We start from the raw sequence: 15344 nt of genomic DNA, 5'->3' as shown, positions 1-15344 counted from the left end.
GCTTTGCTATCCATTTGTACAGTTCCCAGTACACTAAGGGCCCTATGACAACATGAGAAATATCTACCACCCTCATGGATTGATTTTTTTTCCCACAGGTATGCTAATTTTTAAACATGCTGAAGAATCCTGTAGGATACAGCTGTACTTTAAAAAATGACACATCCCTGAAATTCCATTACCACATTTCACTCCTCTGAAAAGACAGCAGGAAATTGCCAACTCTCATTTACTAACTGCTGGGACAAATGAAATTCCACCCAGAGCCTGAAACCCACCTTTCTTTCGCAGCACACAGGTGATTATGGAAATCTCTTTGCTAAAATGCTACCTTGGTAATCTGCATTCATTCACCACTTCTGCATCAGATCACTTCTGTTGAAAACCAGAAGTATGTCTAGGTTGAGTGCCAGCAATTCAAGGTAAACCAGAGAATTCAAAACACCAAGGAAGTCATGCTGCCTGCTACCTGTTCCAGCTGGCATTTTATCACCAACAAAGGGTAATTTGGGGTTTGATGAAAGATTTAGATCGCATCTGTGAAGCAGTGCTGGTCTCTGAAGAGACTGTGCTTCAGAAACACTCATGACACAAAATCTCGTCCACTCTCGCATGGATAAGAAGAGGAAAAAGGGAACACGAGTCTGCTGCCTCCTGGAACAAGTGGGTACCAGGTGTTCAGGGCTTCCAGGAATGCAACCTTTCCTCATTCCTGGTTGCTACATCTGCTTGATCTTCACAATGAGATGTGCACTCAGGATTTTGTAAGGCTAAGATCCTTGCATGAAAAGATGTAGGTGCTTAGCTCACAAAACATTTTCCCCACAATTATAGGCAGAGCAGGATGTGGATTACATCAACAGCAAGAAGAATAAAACTTTTGCACTCATTTGCCTCCCTGTTTCCTCTTGCCTTTCTCGTGGCTGAAGATAAATGCATGTAGACATCGTATATTTTGCTGTCCAGCCTCTCACTGGCCTTCTCTTTTTCTCTTCCAGCTTTGGAACCATGGGCCAAAATTCAGCCTGTAGGTTGTGCTGAGAGTCTCCTTATACATCTTCTCTCCAAACTCTACCTGCACTTGCTATGCAAGGATGCCGGCAGTTACAAGACTCCCTGAAAGGGAGCTAGACAGGTCTGGCAAGCATTGACAGAAGTGAGACTGAAGAAACAGGCTCTGAAAGCCATTTACCAGGGTAATTAAAGCCCCTGGGGAACAGGGGGAGGGTGACTCCCCTTGCGGCAGGCCACAAGAGGGCAGCTGGATGTTGATGGTACCGCACCATGACCTCCGAGTGCAACCTTTGCAGCTGTGCACAAATGGTAGAATATGGCTTGAACACAAAAACCCCTTGAACTACAATGGAGAAAAGGGCCCCCATTATATGTCTGCTCTTCCTGCTTTTGTGAGTGGTTACATAACAGAAAATGACTGTCAGCTCCTCAGTCACTGAAAATCTAACCTACTACTTTCTGACCCAGATGTTGTTCAGATGAGGACACATGCTTTTTTGCACCATAAACCCTGCCTTTAAAAGAAAAGGCACATCACATTACTCTGTAAAATTTTGATGTTAATTATGCTCTTGTAATAATGATGTACATCTTTTAATGATAACCTCTTCAAAAGAGACCTAGCAGTACAGGCAAGATGCAGTAACTTTCATTTTCTTTTTCCGGTGGTGATTCTGATGAAACAAAGAGGCTACCTGAGCCTCTCAGAGGCTGCAGAAATGCCTGACAAAGAGGAAAATGCAATGCAGAACATGTTCAGTTTACAGACACTAGAACTGTTCAGTACACAGGGCCATGTCAAAGGAAATAAAGATGAACTGAAGGAAGCAGTACCTGGATAACCTAGTGTGTCTCCTCTGCTCTACTCTCTTTCCCATATCTTGGACTGCTACCTGCTAATGCCTGGCCTGCCTCTCAAGAAGTAAAATTAGGGAATACCTCTGACATTAGGTGTCTGGCTAGTGAAGGATTTTTAGCTTATGCAGCCTATGAAGCCTAATGGAGATGAAAAGCCAGAAAGTGGAAAGAGCCTTGACAGATTCAATGCCAGGTGACACTTATTCTTCAGTCTTTAAGCGTGACACAGCATCTCAAAAAACACATTAGAAATTAAGGTTTCTCTGTGGGGGGCACTCATATAATAGCTACTGTTAATCAGCTCCTGTCTGAAGGACTATGCAGATTAAGTGCCCTACAAATAGGGTGAAAGGGGGAGGAGGGGGGGAAGAAGTTTCAAAAGGTAAAAGGATCTGGCATACGCCTCACTACATGTCAGGATGAGAAGCAGAAAAGGTCAAGCATCCTGCTTATTGAGCTTGCTCCTCAGCCTAACTCTCCCACTGTCAAAGTCAGGGAATATAGCAAATACACAACAAAATTCCATATCCCAAATTCCAAACTCTGAGACAAATTGAGGTCCCTTTAGTGCACAAACAGTGTTTTCAGCAGGACCATCTCAGTACCTCTCCTCTCCCTTTGTGCATCCCTACAGCACTCTGAAACTAGAAAAGGAGACTGCTAGTGATGATTCCTTTGGTAGCTCTGAGTGCTTACTGTAAAATAACCATCAAAAGTTTATTCCCACCAGCCAGGGAAACTCCTCTGCTATGGGGAGTGACTCAGCTGGGACATAGTCCAGAAAGCAACAGGAGATGAGGGGCCCCGGTGGCGCTTTTCCAGTCTTAATCAGCACTGTCTGCACAGCGATAGAGACTGATAAGCTGCCAGAAGTCATTTTTGTGAGACTTGAAACAGTGGTCCACAACAGTTGTAATCTTTGTGTGTATTTTGTTTGGGATTTTTTGGTTGGTTGGTTGTTGCATTTGGTGTTGTGTTTTTTTTTTTTATTATTATTATTTTATTTTGGTTTGTTTTGTCTGTTTGTTTGTTTTTAATACAAAATCAAGGGCTTTTAATTTCCCATGGTGGCCAACAAACCATTCTGATAGTATTATCCTAATCTCTTGTAAATATCCATTTCTCCTCCCTCAACCTTACCCAATTCCCACTCCACAAAGCAGTTTTCAACAAATCAGACATGTCTATCTACAATATCACATTTATCAGTGGAGAGGGCTGTGACAGAAAGAAACTATCCCTACTGCACAGTGCATAACACATGTGGGAATCCTTTGTAATAAAAAGGGATTTGATTAAAGACAGCAAACTACCACAGATCAGCAACTGAATCAGCAGTAAAGAATGAATAGTAGCTTAGACTTAAGAGACTTCAATTTGCTGATCTGCCAAGGACTTCCCAGGAGAAGTCACTCCATAACCTACAGGAGGGTAGGAGGGGACACACACCAGAGATCAGAGTGCTTAGACTTAGTATGGTAGTGTAGTCTTTCAGCAGAACTAAGTGTGGCAGAAAACTCAGCATGGATGTTTAACTTTGAAAAATGCAGTGGCTTTTTTTTTATAATTACTACACTTAGTCATGGTATTTCCATGCTTAATCACTGCCTTGCCAATGGCAGCTAGAGGATTTCACAGTGACTGGATCATGCTTCTGTGGTAAGTCTAGGCAACAAACGGCTGCAAGCTGTGATCTTACTACTCCAAAGTGTGTCTCCTGCATGCTCCCTGGGAACACAGCATGATCCACACCATGCTGCCAGCCGTGTGTGCCTGCATGAGCAATCACTGCCTAGAACAGTTCCCCCAACTCTGATACCACCTTCAGCAATTTCCACCCAGAGAAGCTGCAGAGAAGCACAGATCTGATGAAGGCACTGGCTGTCCTGTTCCTGAACTGCCTTGGCCTGACAGCAGTACTAGACTGCATTTCCAGGGTAAAGAGACAACTTCAGTGGCTCCTACTCCTCTTCTCTCCCCAGGAACCTACACTCTGCCCACACTGACTCCAGAATCAAGATGGCTTGATCAAAAAGTAGAGATACAGCAAGTGAAATTGCAGAGGGAAGATGGTTGCAGAAAAGATCCCAGAGTGCTGACAGGACAAGTAAAATGACCTTTCTCCAGCCTGACAGTTCAAATGTAATTATTCCAACAAATTATTTCCATGACTTAATGTAACGCCTTGCAGCTTTCTAGCAAGGTTAATTAGATTCCTCAATTCAAAACCTATCTGCTCTTAACCAACTTTTAATATGCTGAAATCCAGTTTTCTAAATTCAAACTAATAAAAGTGATTAGCTGACAGCTATCTGGTATGCTACAATTACCATGGCATTTAGACCTCAGGCAGAAGATATTTAATGTAAATCAGAGTCAATGCCTCTGCCCATTTGTCCTTTTTCTGATTATTTGATCAACGTGCCATATGAATCTTGTAAAATCCATGCTACTATGCTAAACAAATAAAGAACAAAGGCAGAGATATTGGTTGAGACAGTTAACCAAAGTTGAAAGACTCTTTTTTTCCCCTCCCACACTTAATTTGTTCTTTCCACATGAGCATGAAGTTACTGAAAGGCACTGGCTGACAGCTCAAGTAGATGGGTATTTAGCTCTGACACTGCCAGAATTAGTACAAACTCCCAGTCTGAGCTGCCATATTGAAAAACTTCATTCCCTGTGACTCCAGAGACCACCTTCCCCGAGGAGTAGCTCACTCTGGAACAAACCTAGGAGGATGAGGGCAGTTCACTTTTTTTTTTGTCCAGTTATACAAAGCAGTTGTGCTGCAGAACTGCTGGTTTTGATCTTGGGAGATACATTATTAGTTGTGGCCATGTGGCCCAAAGGGTGCATGAGGCACAGCATGCTTAGAGAACTGAGGAATTCAGCCCAACACATGGCTCCTCTGCACATCAGGAATGCCAAGAGTGGACATCACTTCAGAGATGACCTTCAGTGGTACAGACTCACTGAAATTAGATAAGACAGGTGCAGCTTGTAATTAAACATCATCTGCCTGAGGTAGAACTAGGGTTGTTGTTTGGTTTTCATCTTCTGCCTTGCATCATGTATGATTATTCCATCTTTGATCACACTACTGCTTATATAAGCATTGGCAAAATTCCCCTTTTTGTGTCTCCTGATAAACTAAGAGCTACTGGGATGACACTGATCTGACCTCCCATCTGAAACTGATGACCCAACATCGAGAGACATTACGTTCCAACTCTTTGAGCTATGCATCCCTTTTGGATAAAAAGAACTTTTATGTCCCACACTCTCAAACAGAGCAGATCCATCTTAGTGATACAGTATTAGCCTGCAAAACCTGAGCACTTCAGCTTCATAAATACAAGTGTTAAACAAAACTAAAGCTCCACTTCAAGAAGCAATTTCTGAGCTGTGAGGAAAATTAATCACTAGAACAGCTTATCAGGGTAGGTGGTTGACTCACCATTGCTTGAAGTCTTTAAGATAAGATTAGATTTTTATTTCTTTTTTAAAGTTATGATTCAATTACATTTCTGGGAGAAAACAAGAGTAGGACACTAGGCAGTATAATAACAAGATCCTTTCTGACCTTGGATCCTGTGAATTTCCAAGTCCTTTGTTCACCTGCCTACCTTCTTGGGCTATAAGGAGAATGGGGTGGGCCCATCAGCCAGCTCCTGCCACTCACAGCTCTACATTAAGAAAATGACTGTAATCAAATCTCATGCTTCAGGGCTTCAGCCATTTGCCTGAAGGGAGCGGAAAAAAGGTTTCTCCCTCTTGCCCACCCACGCTAATGGCTAAATGCAAGTTAGGTTTGTTTGGTTGTTGCTTTGCTATTAAAGCATCAGAGAGCTAACACAAGTGGATATGGGCAGAGATGAAATCAAATGCAGCAGCACAGAAAATGCTCTTTGGTTAGCCTCTCTTCAGTTAGTCATCTTTGTTTACACCTCAGATCTGTCCTAGTCATCAACTCTGATGACTATCAATGTTTATAGAGAAGACATTTTGGCTGTGAGAGTGGAGACCACAGAAGGTAGAAGGCACTGATGGAAAAGGGGGACTGATATTAACCCCATCTACAATGGCAATGTTCATGAGAACATCCTGACCTTCTTGTATAATCAGATCCTTGTTTATTAGTGTAACCTTGATCCCACCTACTTTCTGATTAAACCAAACCACAAAAGCTTCTTTAAGCAAGAAATGTTTTGGTCCAGCCAAAATCTATAGCAAATAGACCTAGGGAGCAACCTAAATGAAGTTTTAAAGAAATGACGAAATAAAGGAAGAGAAAGGACACAAAGTGAATGGCTCATCCAAGCCTTTAACTGCACAAACTGCAGTGGTTTGTTTCCTAATAACACTATCACCCAAGCCTCCAAGAACCCAAGCATCAAGACAGGATCACAGAATCACAGAATTTCAGGGGCTGGAAGGGACCTCGAAAGATTATCTAGTCCAACCCCCTGCCAGAGCAGATGCATCAAATGTGCCCAAGGCTCTTGACTTTAGCGCAGAGTTCAGAAGCCATATCACCTTTGATTTATATAAAGGCAAGATATATATTTTACACCTATAGATGCCTGAGATAACTCCATTCTATACCACTTAAAAACTAAATCAGCTGCTTATCTTTTTCTAGGCAAGGAAGATGACCTGGTTATGAGCCAATTGGTTCAGATTTGTCTTCCCGAAGTCTGTTCTCAGCTAGCAGGTCCCCATGTAAAACCAACTGGAATCACTCAAAACTAATTTCCTTTTAATCTGTGATACTGTGATACTATGCCAGCACACAGAAAATGAAAATCCATGCCTTGGGAGCATTTACACTGCCAAGTTTTTTGCAGCTGCAAAGTGGAGGGATGAGGCAGGTGGGAAAGACAGCGTACCAACACCTGAATTCAGCCTGGTAACATAGAAGCCAAGGACATACACAGTGTGAAAATGAACGAGACACTGAAAAATTCAACTTCCTAATCAGAAAGACTGTAAATATACAGCATGTGAGCATGAGATTTATGCTGAAATTACAGAGGAATTCCTATGGATGATTACACTTCCAGCCCAAGCATGGAGAGCAAATCCATCAGTACTAATGTCACTACATTAACAGCACAGCTGTCAGGTCTCCCTGTTACCAACCCTGGTAAACACAGAAAGGGGCTAAAGACAGATTGATTCAATGTGATGTAGCACTGCTCACCAAAGTAGTCATCAGAAGGAGGATTCTCCATGTCATACAGCATTTTCTTGGTCAGATGTTCCAATTCATCCTCAGGCCTGAAGGCAGAAGTGCTTGATGCAGGTCCAGTGCCAGGATACCCACTCTGCGAAAAAATAATGAAAAGAACAAACTGTGATGTGGTATAAAAGTATTCACCCACAGTAAGAAGGTCTATTGGCTGCTCAGTGTTGAAGTTTATCTTATTTTTGCTGTTTTTAAAACCCAAGGGATTCACATATGTAAGTACCTCATTTAATGTAATGAAAATGGACTCCTAAACACATGCAGTGAAACGTTACATATCCTCCTAGAATGGGAAGTATTCTGTGTCTCATAATTAGGTGTCTACTGGGTAGCACAGAATAATAAATAAAGGAGAAAAATTATTCTAAGGACAACTTGATTCAAACATTTTTGCAATGCTGCAAAAGGCTTTGGAAGCATTTCAGTTTTTATTTGGCACAAGTTTTCATCACTTAACAACACAGTAATAAAGATGCTAGAACAATCCTTCCTACGTGGGGGAGCATATAGACAAAGATGTCAATCCCAAGCTCCCAGCTACATTCTCCACTTGTCTGTTTTGACACAAAGTCTGTTCTTGATATTAAGGAGAGCAAAAGGTGCTCCATAGATTTTTAGTACTAGGCATACAGAGGTCTTAATATGTGCCTAGAAAGTGAGACCTCTTGGCCTTCATACGCTAACAGCTGGCATACAGTATTTGCAGTCTGTCTCAGTGAGTCTTCTCCCTGGAAAACAGCAGAAGTACTGCTGTTTGGAGAAGCACAAAAATAGCCTCATGCCTAGAAGTTTCTTAGAAGAAGCTAAGTTTGTCCATAATGAGAAACTCGGTCATTTCAAGCTTAAAAAATGCTGACACCAGCTCTCCTTGCATGCACTGCTTTCTTGAAAGACTTGCATGCAGAGACTAACTTATTTATGAAATGCAGCACTGCAGTAAAGCAAGTGATTCCATTGATTAATTGCTGCCTTCATCAAGGACTGGACCTTAGATATGAAACTTATAAGGCTTAGTATACAAGAAAGCATTTTCCCATGCTCTGTACCTATTTAAACATGGAGACAATGCAAAATCACTGGAGAAACAATACACTGGCCACCTCGACCTGGCTTACAGAGACTACAACTGACATGATGAATCTTTATTGAGCCAGTGATATTCAACAGAGAACAGCAGCTTTAAAGCACTACAAGAGAATTAACTTTCACAGTTTTTTCTTTCAGGCAAGGAGGAGATTTCAAATGAGACATCAATCAATGCAGAGAAGGTCTCAGAACAGTGCTTAGCAATAATACTTCAATCATCCACTCCCAGAAACCAAATGCTTTCATGTTCCTGACCTTGTCATATTTATTTTTCTAGGGCTCATGCTAAGTTGTACACCACCACCTCCCTCACTTGTTGACCTCATGTATCTCTCAGGCATTGCACCCATGAGCAGCATGACTGCCTGGCCTGGAAGTGCTGGATTTGCCATACACACACAATATGGTAAGTGCAGCCTGCCTGTTGGTTGCTAACAGAGTAGTAGCAAGGGCACAGGGAGATGGATGGCATGGCTCCCTGGAAGAAAGGGCACCTGGAATAAGCCCTAGGTTAGATGAGTTTCCCTCAAGGGCTATTTACCATATGCTCAGCTTTCCTGACAGAGAATATAGATTGGACCTACCATGCACTCAGGTTTTCCCAGAAATGTTTTCTTTTTCTGGTCTGGGATTTTTTCTCAGCAATATCCAAGGACTTTGTGCATTTGTCCAGGATTTTTAGATGCCTAGCAGTTGTTCTGAAGAAGCTGTTGACCATCTAGAAATACTGAATGTCCACACACAACTCAGCAAACTCTATTGTACAAATGCAACCATGTTAATGTGTTTGGATTACCACAACTTATGTTTCTCATATGGACAGACAGGTCTGTGTGGTGCACAGAACTTGCATTTGCTTTCTCAGCCATGTAAGTGCCACCTTTGTGGGATATACAATTTTTGGGGGGTATAAGGCCACCCAAGACACTAGGAGTTTTGAAGCTGGGTACTTGACCCAGCTCACCCAGACACCCTTGGCCACTGCTTTGTGGTTGTTTTTAAAAGGCTAGTCCACAACTCTTTCATTAGAAATAATAAATAGTGCAACCCAACCCCCCCTAAACTGTTTATTCAGAAGCCAATTAAAGGTGCCAAATGTAAAGCATTTAATCTTGGAACAACCTGTTTTTTTTCCCTGTGCTCTCTTGTTCCCAAGAGATCATGAATCTTGCCTGGATATATATTTTAACACAGCAAATGCAGCCAAGGATTTATTTGCCTGAGAAATCAATCTGGCAATTGAGCCTCTTAAAACATTCCATCTATTGTACCTTTTTCAGTTTCCATACAGAAAGGAATGACCACCCCATTGCCTGAGACTCCTTCCCTAGACTTTGCACAGAGAAGACAGCATGGGTCAAAGGTGATGATGGCCCCCTTCCCTATAGTTTCTCTATTAGCCACCAGCAGTGCAGCATGAATGCATGGAAGTGCCATGTTTCAAAGCCTTCTGCTGAAGTCTGCCCACCTATAGCCTGAAACACCACTTTTACCCTTGGACCTTATAATATAAATGGACCAATCCAGAAGGCATGGGCTGTTATCTTTTCACAGAAAAGGGAAGCAAAATGCATGGAGCTGAAGTGATTTGCCTGTAATCATCATGGGCTCTACGGCAAAAATAAAAGCTACATCCAGGTGGCTGTAAGCCCCATGTCTTCACAGCCCACCAGGGCTGGGCTCAGAGTTGCAGACCTACTCTGGCCACTCTTTGAACCAAAGCTACCCCATCTGCGGACCACTACCAGCCAGGCTTTGGCAGGACACCCGGGACAGGAAGTGTGTGAAGTCTCTCCATCTCTTCCATGATGGCTTCCTACACCTCTTGATCAGGGGAACCACTCATGCCCACTTCAGTAAAAGGGCTTGGGCTGTGTTGTTTCAAATGAAAGATCAAAATATGCAGATTTTCAGTTCTGACTTTCTCAGGTTTTGGAGGCCTCATTGCCTTGTACACACAATAAATAGGCTCCTCTCATATTTTATCTACATTGCACTTTTCCAAACCAGGCATATTTCTTATCCAGTGCCCCATGTCAGCAAAAATAACAAATACCAACCACAATGTTATGAGATGCTTTAACTTATTTTGACTAAAACGCTATGCTTTTTGGACCAATATTTAAGCAGTGCTAGGCACATCTCCTTCCTCCTCATATGGCACATGCTGACTATGTGCCTGAAGGAAAATGCATTTCATGCATATGAACATGCTGTTGAGTTTGCTGGGGCATGCACACAAACACAGAGAGAAAAGTATTTCCTTATTCCAATCTAAAATGCTTGTTTCAGCAAAACAGTTTCCTTCCTTCTTCTTTGTTAGGTCAGGTTGAAAATATAACTCTGGCTTTCCTGACAAAACAAAGTTGTGTTGCTGTTGTTTATTAAGCTTCCTCTGTTTTCTCCTGATCTGTACAATGATCAAGCCTGTCTAGAAATTCAATTTGCTGTCTAATCTACCACAATTATCTCCATGCATTCTCTTTTCTCTGTGATGCCTGAAAGCACACAAATATATACTTCCTTAGCTAAATGCTGCCTAAAGTTGGGTTCCGAGCCAAACTGCAACATGGCTTTCCAACTTCTCTGAGCTTCACTCTGCCTTATTAACCACAGCTGCATCAGGGAGGATCAAACCGACCCATGACAATTGAAAAGAGCTTGAGTCCATGTTTTAGGAGCACGAGCACCTGAGTCTGACCTTTGCTACTGCTGTCAAATACCAAATAAACTCAGTAAGAGGCATGACAACTGCAGCCATGTGCAAACTCATTCACGAATCAACACTGTCCTGCATGCTTGGTTAATGTTTAGGTAACATGCTTAGATGTTTTGGAAAATACCAGCATTCCCAGGGTTAAATGCTGTGGCAGAAATTATCTTCATGCCACAAGTGAAAGGAAGTGAGTTAAGCACTTGGGCCACTCTCAAAGTGCTGCAACAACATCTGGCTCATCTTCCTCGTTAAAGTTCAGTTCCTAAAAAGTCAGGTCAAAAGAAGCAGTCGTGTGGAATCACATCGCGTAATTATTTTGGTACATGAAGCTTATACTCGGCTCAGTGTTTCTCTGCTGTCTGTTTTCTACTTCAGACCTCCCTGGTAATTAGCTCTTTTTCATATAATGGCTGCCCAGAAAAGGGAGATCTGTAGTTGGTGTGGCGCATTCACAGACGTGAACCTTTCCAACCTACATGCAATTTTTACCCAAATAGGTAAAAAGCACTGAACAAAATCTGCAGAGACATCAGAAGATGATGCTATGAAGAATCCACAATCATCCAGAGTGCACTCTGTGTGGTCATTTTTCTTGTCCATTTGCAAACGCTGTAGAAGAAGCTGCTTCTCTCTGAGAGAAAATAACTTCAATTATGTGTTCCCAATTACAGAAACGTAGAAATTATCTTCTTTTCAGAAGGTAGAATTAGCCCAATTTGGCACTGAAAGGCAGCCAGAAACATTTTTCACTGATACTTACTTTCCCTTTCTTTTTTTTTCCCCCCTTCTTGTTCATCTGCATAAAGTTAGCGCTTTCCTTTCACTTCACTCATCAAAACTGATCATCAGTTAAATAAACAGTTAAATAGCATCGTGGCACATTCTTTATTCAATGGCCTGACAAAGACCATCGTTTTTCATTTCAGTTATTGACTGCCCAAAACAATCGTGGACTTTCAGACCAACAAATCCAGCACGGTGCCACATGTCTCATGAGTTGCGCTCCCACAGAAACATCAAGATTGCCTGCAGCTGTAATTCAGTTTATAATTAAGGTCAACTGATCTCTCTTACAGAGGAGATGCTCTAGGGGGGGGGACAGAAAGTAAAAAATCTAGATTTATTTTCCCACTGAAAAGTTACAGCTGCCAAAGTACATACAGATTCCTGAAAAGACAATCCTGCCTAGACTCGCTGCGACACACATGTTGCTGGATTTACTTCCGATTGGAGAATAATTCATCAGTAGCCTTTGAAGAAGCTGCTCTGCACAGGGAGGCAGCCTCTGACAGTCAGTGATCTTCTGCCCACACCAGCAGCCTGAAATCACAAGTCTTTGGGCAGGCAGGAGTGAGGTCTCCTCTAGGGCATGCTGGAGTGGGACAAGCCATAGGTTGATAGACTCACAGAATGCTAGGGGTTGGAGGGGACTTCCATAGAATAGAATAGAATAGAATAGAATAGAATAGAATAGAATAGAATAGAATAGAATAGAATAGAATAGAATAGAATAGAATAGAATAGGAATAGAATAGAATAGAACCAGACCAGGTTGGAAGGGACCTTCAAGATCATCGTGTCCAACCTATCAACTAATCCAACCCACCTAAACAACTAAACCACGGCACCAAGCACCCGATCATCAAGTCCAATGCCCCCCATAAAGCGGGACCACTTAGGGAAGGTCAGATAGGAACGTGTCCAGGCGGTATGTGAAGATCTCTAGAGAAGGAGACTCCACAACCTCTCTGGGCAGCCTGTTCCAGTGTTCCATCACCCTCACAGTAAAAAAGATTTTTCTCATGTTGGGGTTCCCCCACCACCTACCTGCCCTGTGCCATTGTCTCCCACAGCAATCCAGCTCAGGCGGCTCTGGCAGCAGAGCACTCCTTTGTCAAACACCAGTTTGCTTTGAAAGAGGACAGCTCTGTAACTGCTTCAAAGCTCTAGAGGATATTTTTCTTTAATTTTAAACTTCTTTGTTGTAACTGTAGCCTCACTTAGCTATCCATGCACACTCCTAGTCACTTCTATTTTAATCCTGCTAAGGTCTTAGTTTCAATGATCTCTTGTGACAGTAAGTCACACAGAATTTAAGCAATAATAATAATTGGAAAAAACAACACGTTTTTTTGTTTTAACTTCATAGCCTGCAGTTTTGCCCAAATCTTTCTTTTCTTTATGCTATGAAACTGCGATGCAGATAGCTGGAAGAGAAGGTATCTTGTCTGATAGTCTTCAAAGGAAGACAATAGAGCTAGAATGCAAAATCAATAAGTAGCAGAGAAGTTCCGAAATCAGCAGCCTGAAAATCAGGCTGCTCACACAGATACCTATTTTGACTCTCTCAAGCCCAGCTTTTAGCTTATAGTCATGAAAACGAATCCTTGGTCACTGTGTATTTGTACTGAATTCAGTAGGATCACCATACCTGCACCCTAATTACTCTGGAAAACGGGTTTAACAGTATTTCTCATTTAATGAATCAGTGCCTGTGAAGCTCTCCAAGCTTCTGTGATGTGACTGCACAGTGACAGTGTTTTATTAATCATCAAGCACAGTAATAAATGAGTATGACTGTTTTGTCCTTGGACTGTATTCTATTATATGCAAACAAACTAAGTAGGTTTTCTTGCTATTCTTCACATTCTTGATGGTGTTTTGAATCTGGAAGGGCTGGTTGTTTTTTTGCTAGGTGGTGTAAAAGTTGGATAATCTGCAAGCACTGCTTTCTGCTGCTGGCTTCTGTATTGAGCCCAACTGAGTTAAGTGACAGCTTCCACTTCTGTTGTATAGAGTCCTTGTTTCTGTTAGGCACTGTGGTTTGTTTATAAATTCGAGGTTAACAGGAGATAAGCTAGACTTTTATGGAGCAACACTTGCCATTGCTCACTACAAAAAGCAAACCAAACATCTCCAAGTAATAAATATTTCACATGTTATCTCAGGAAATAATAGATTTAAGCTATATTTCAAAAGAGAACACCTATAAAATACTACATTTTAATGGCCCATTGCTGCTTAAATGTATACACAGAAATAATTGCAGCAGTGCCCGATCTTGCCTGGGGCTTCTTGGCCCTATCATTACAGAACTACACTTTACTTGTCAAGGCTTATCTTATATGAAAAGGGGTGGCTGCTTTGTTTTGTGTTTCCCTATTAACCCCACTTACTCTGCAACAAACATTTTAAGCACTTAAAAAAAAAGCCAAGAAGTCAAGGCACAAACTGCTGGTTCTGCTGAGAGGGAAAATGAGTATCACCGTGATACGAACATAAGGATAATGAGATTGCGTCATTTTAGCCCTACATTTTTGGCTGCAAGAGTTTGGTCTGCTTCATGAAATTACATCAGGAGGTCCTATACTTACTCATCTGTTTGCTCCAAGATTGAAGGCTTTATTCTGCTCTAAGCTGTTTTCCTTTCCACATCTCTCTGGGCTCAGAGTCAAGTGCTCTCTTACTTCACCACCAGCAGTAAAGATCCTATAGGCTTCTTATCAACTCCTCTCCTCTTTATGTTGTAATACTGTAGGCTTACAGGACTGCTTTCAAAGCATTAATTAATTAACCATTATATTTGCTGCTATCAGCAGGTCAAAATCTGCATTTCAAAGTAGGAGCCCTAACCACCCATAGGAGATGACAGTCTCAAAATCTTAATCCCAAGATGTGTACAGAAGTGTTTTAGATGGGTTTGAATTTGCTTCTTGGCACCTTGGCTCTGCATCTTGGGGTACATAGTGCCACCTAGGGCTTCTTGCTTGGGGAGATGATGAGCCTCTAGAGCTTTATTGTATTAATCCAAGGTAGAACTACTGAAAGACACAGAATTGTGGGAGAGTCTGGTCAGAGCACACAGCAATCCGAAGTTGGACTCATGGTCTCTCCGCTAATCAAGTTGCCTACTTACAGGACAATCACAGAGGCACACCTAGTGAAAATAGGAATGCTCCAAAATTCATACTGATGAAAGAAGATGTATTTGCTCACATAGTACACAACTAGCCATGATAAAAACCACTGGAAAAAAAAATACCTACTGTCTTAAAACCTATCCTTCCAGAAGCAGCCCTAAACCCAAGGAAATAACTGAGCTCTGTTCTTTTTGAAGCTTTTACCTTTCAAAACATTTCACAAAGGCATAGACCAACTGTTTTCACAGACAATGAAAAATGACACTGCATGCTGGGCTTACACACACCCCCCCTGTGCAGTGCCTTCTCTGGTAGCCCAGGGCAATGAGGGAGCTCCCTGCCATTCACCATGTGGTCCTAGCGGGGTGTTTGTGCAGTGAGCAGCACCTGCCTTGTGGTTCAGGTTCGTCGCCTGCTGAAAAAATCGGCTGTCCCAGCTGCAGTGCCTGATCAGGTAACAGAAAAGGAAGTGCTGGGGCATCACTTGTTTCAAAAGAAA

The 15344-nt window shown here is 42.0% G+C and overlaps 1 protein-coding gene across 3 annotated transcripts in view; it reads right to left on the bottom strand.

Annotated features, from left to right (window-relative positions):
- LPP (LIM domain containing preferred translocation partner in lipoma) overlaps positions 1 to 15344 on the bottom strand; it is a 361386-nt gene that overhangs the window by 83061 nt on the left and 262981 nt on the right. For all 3 annotated transcript variants that reach the window (XM_068164007.1, XM_068164009.1, XM_068164008.1), the window contains one exon: positions 7079 to 7202. In XM_068164007.1, the coding sequence (XP_068020108.1) occupies positions 7079 to 7202 (124 nt within the window). The remainder of the gene's footprint in view (positions 1 to 7078; positions 7203 to 15344) is intronic.

Source organism: Melanerpes formicivorus, unplaced genomic scaffold (genome assembly GCF_026170545.1).
Source record: "Melanerpes formicivorus ecotype bairdi unplaced genomic scaffold, bMelFor1.0.p_v2 SCAF_76, whole genome shotgun sequence".
Taxonomy (NCBI): Eukaryota; Metazoa; Chordata; class Aves; order Piciformes; family Picidae; genus Melanerpes; species Melanerpes formicivorus.
This window is presented reverse-complemented; position numbering and strand designations above follow the sequence as displayed.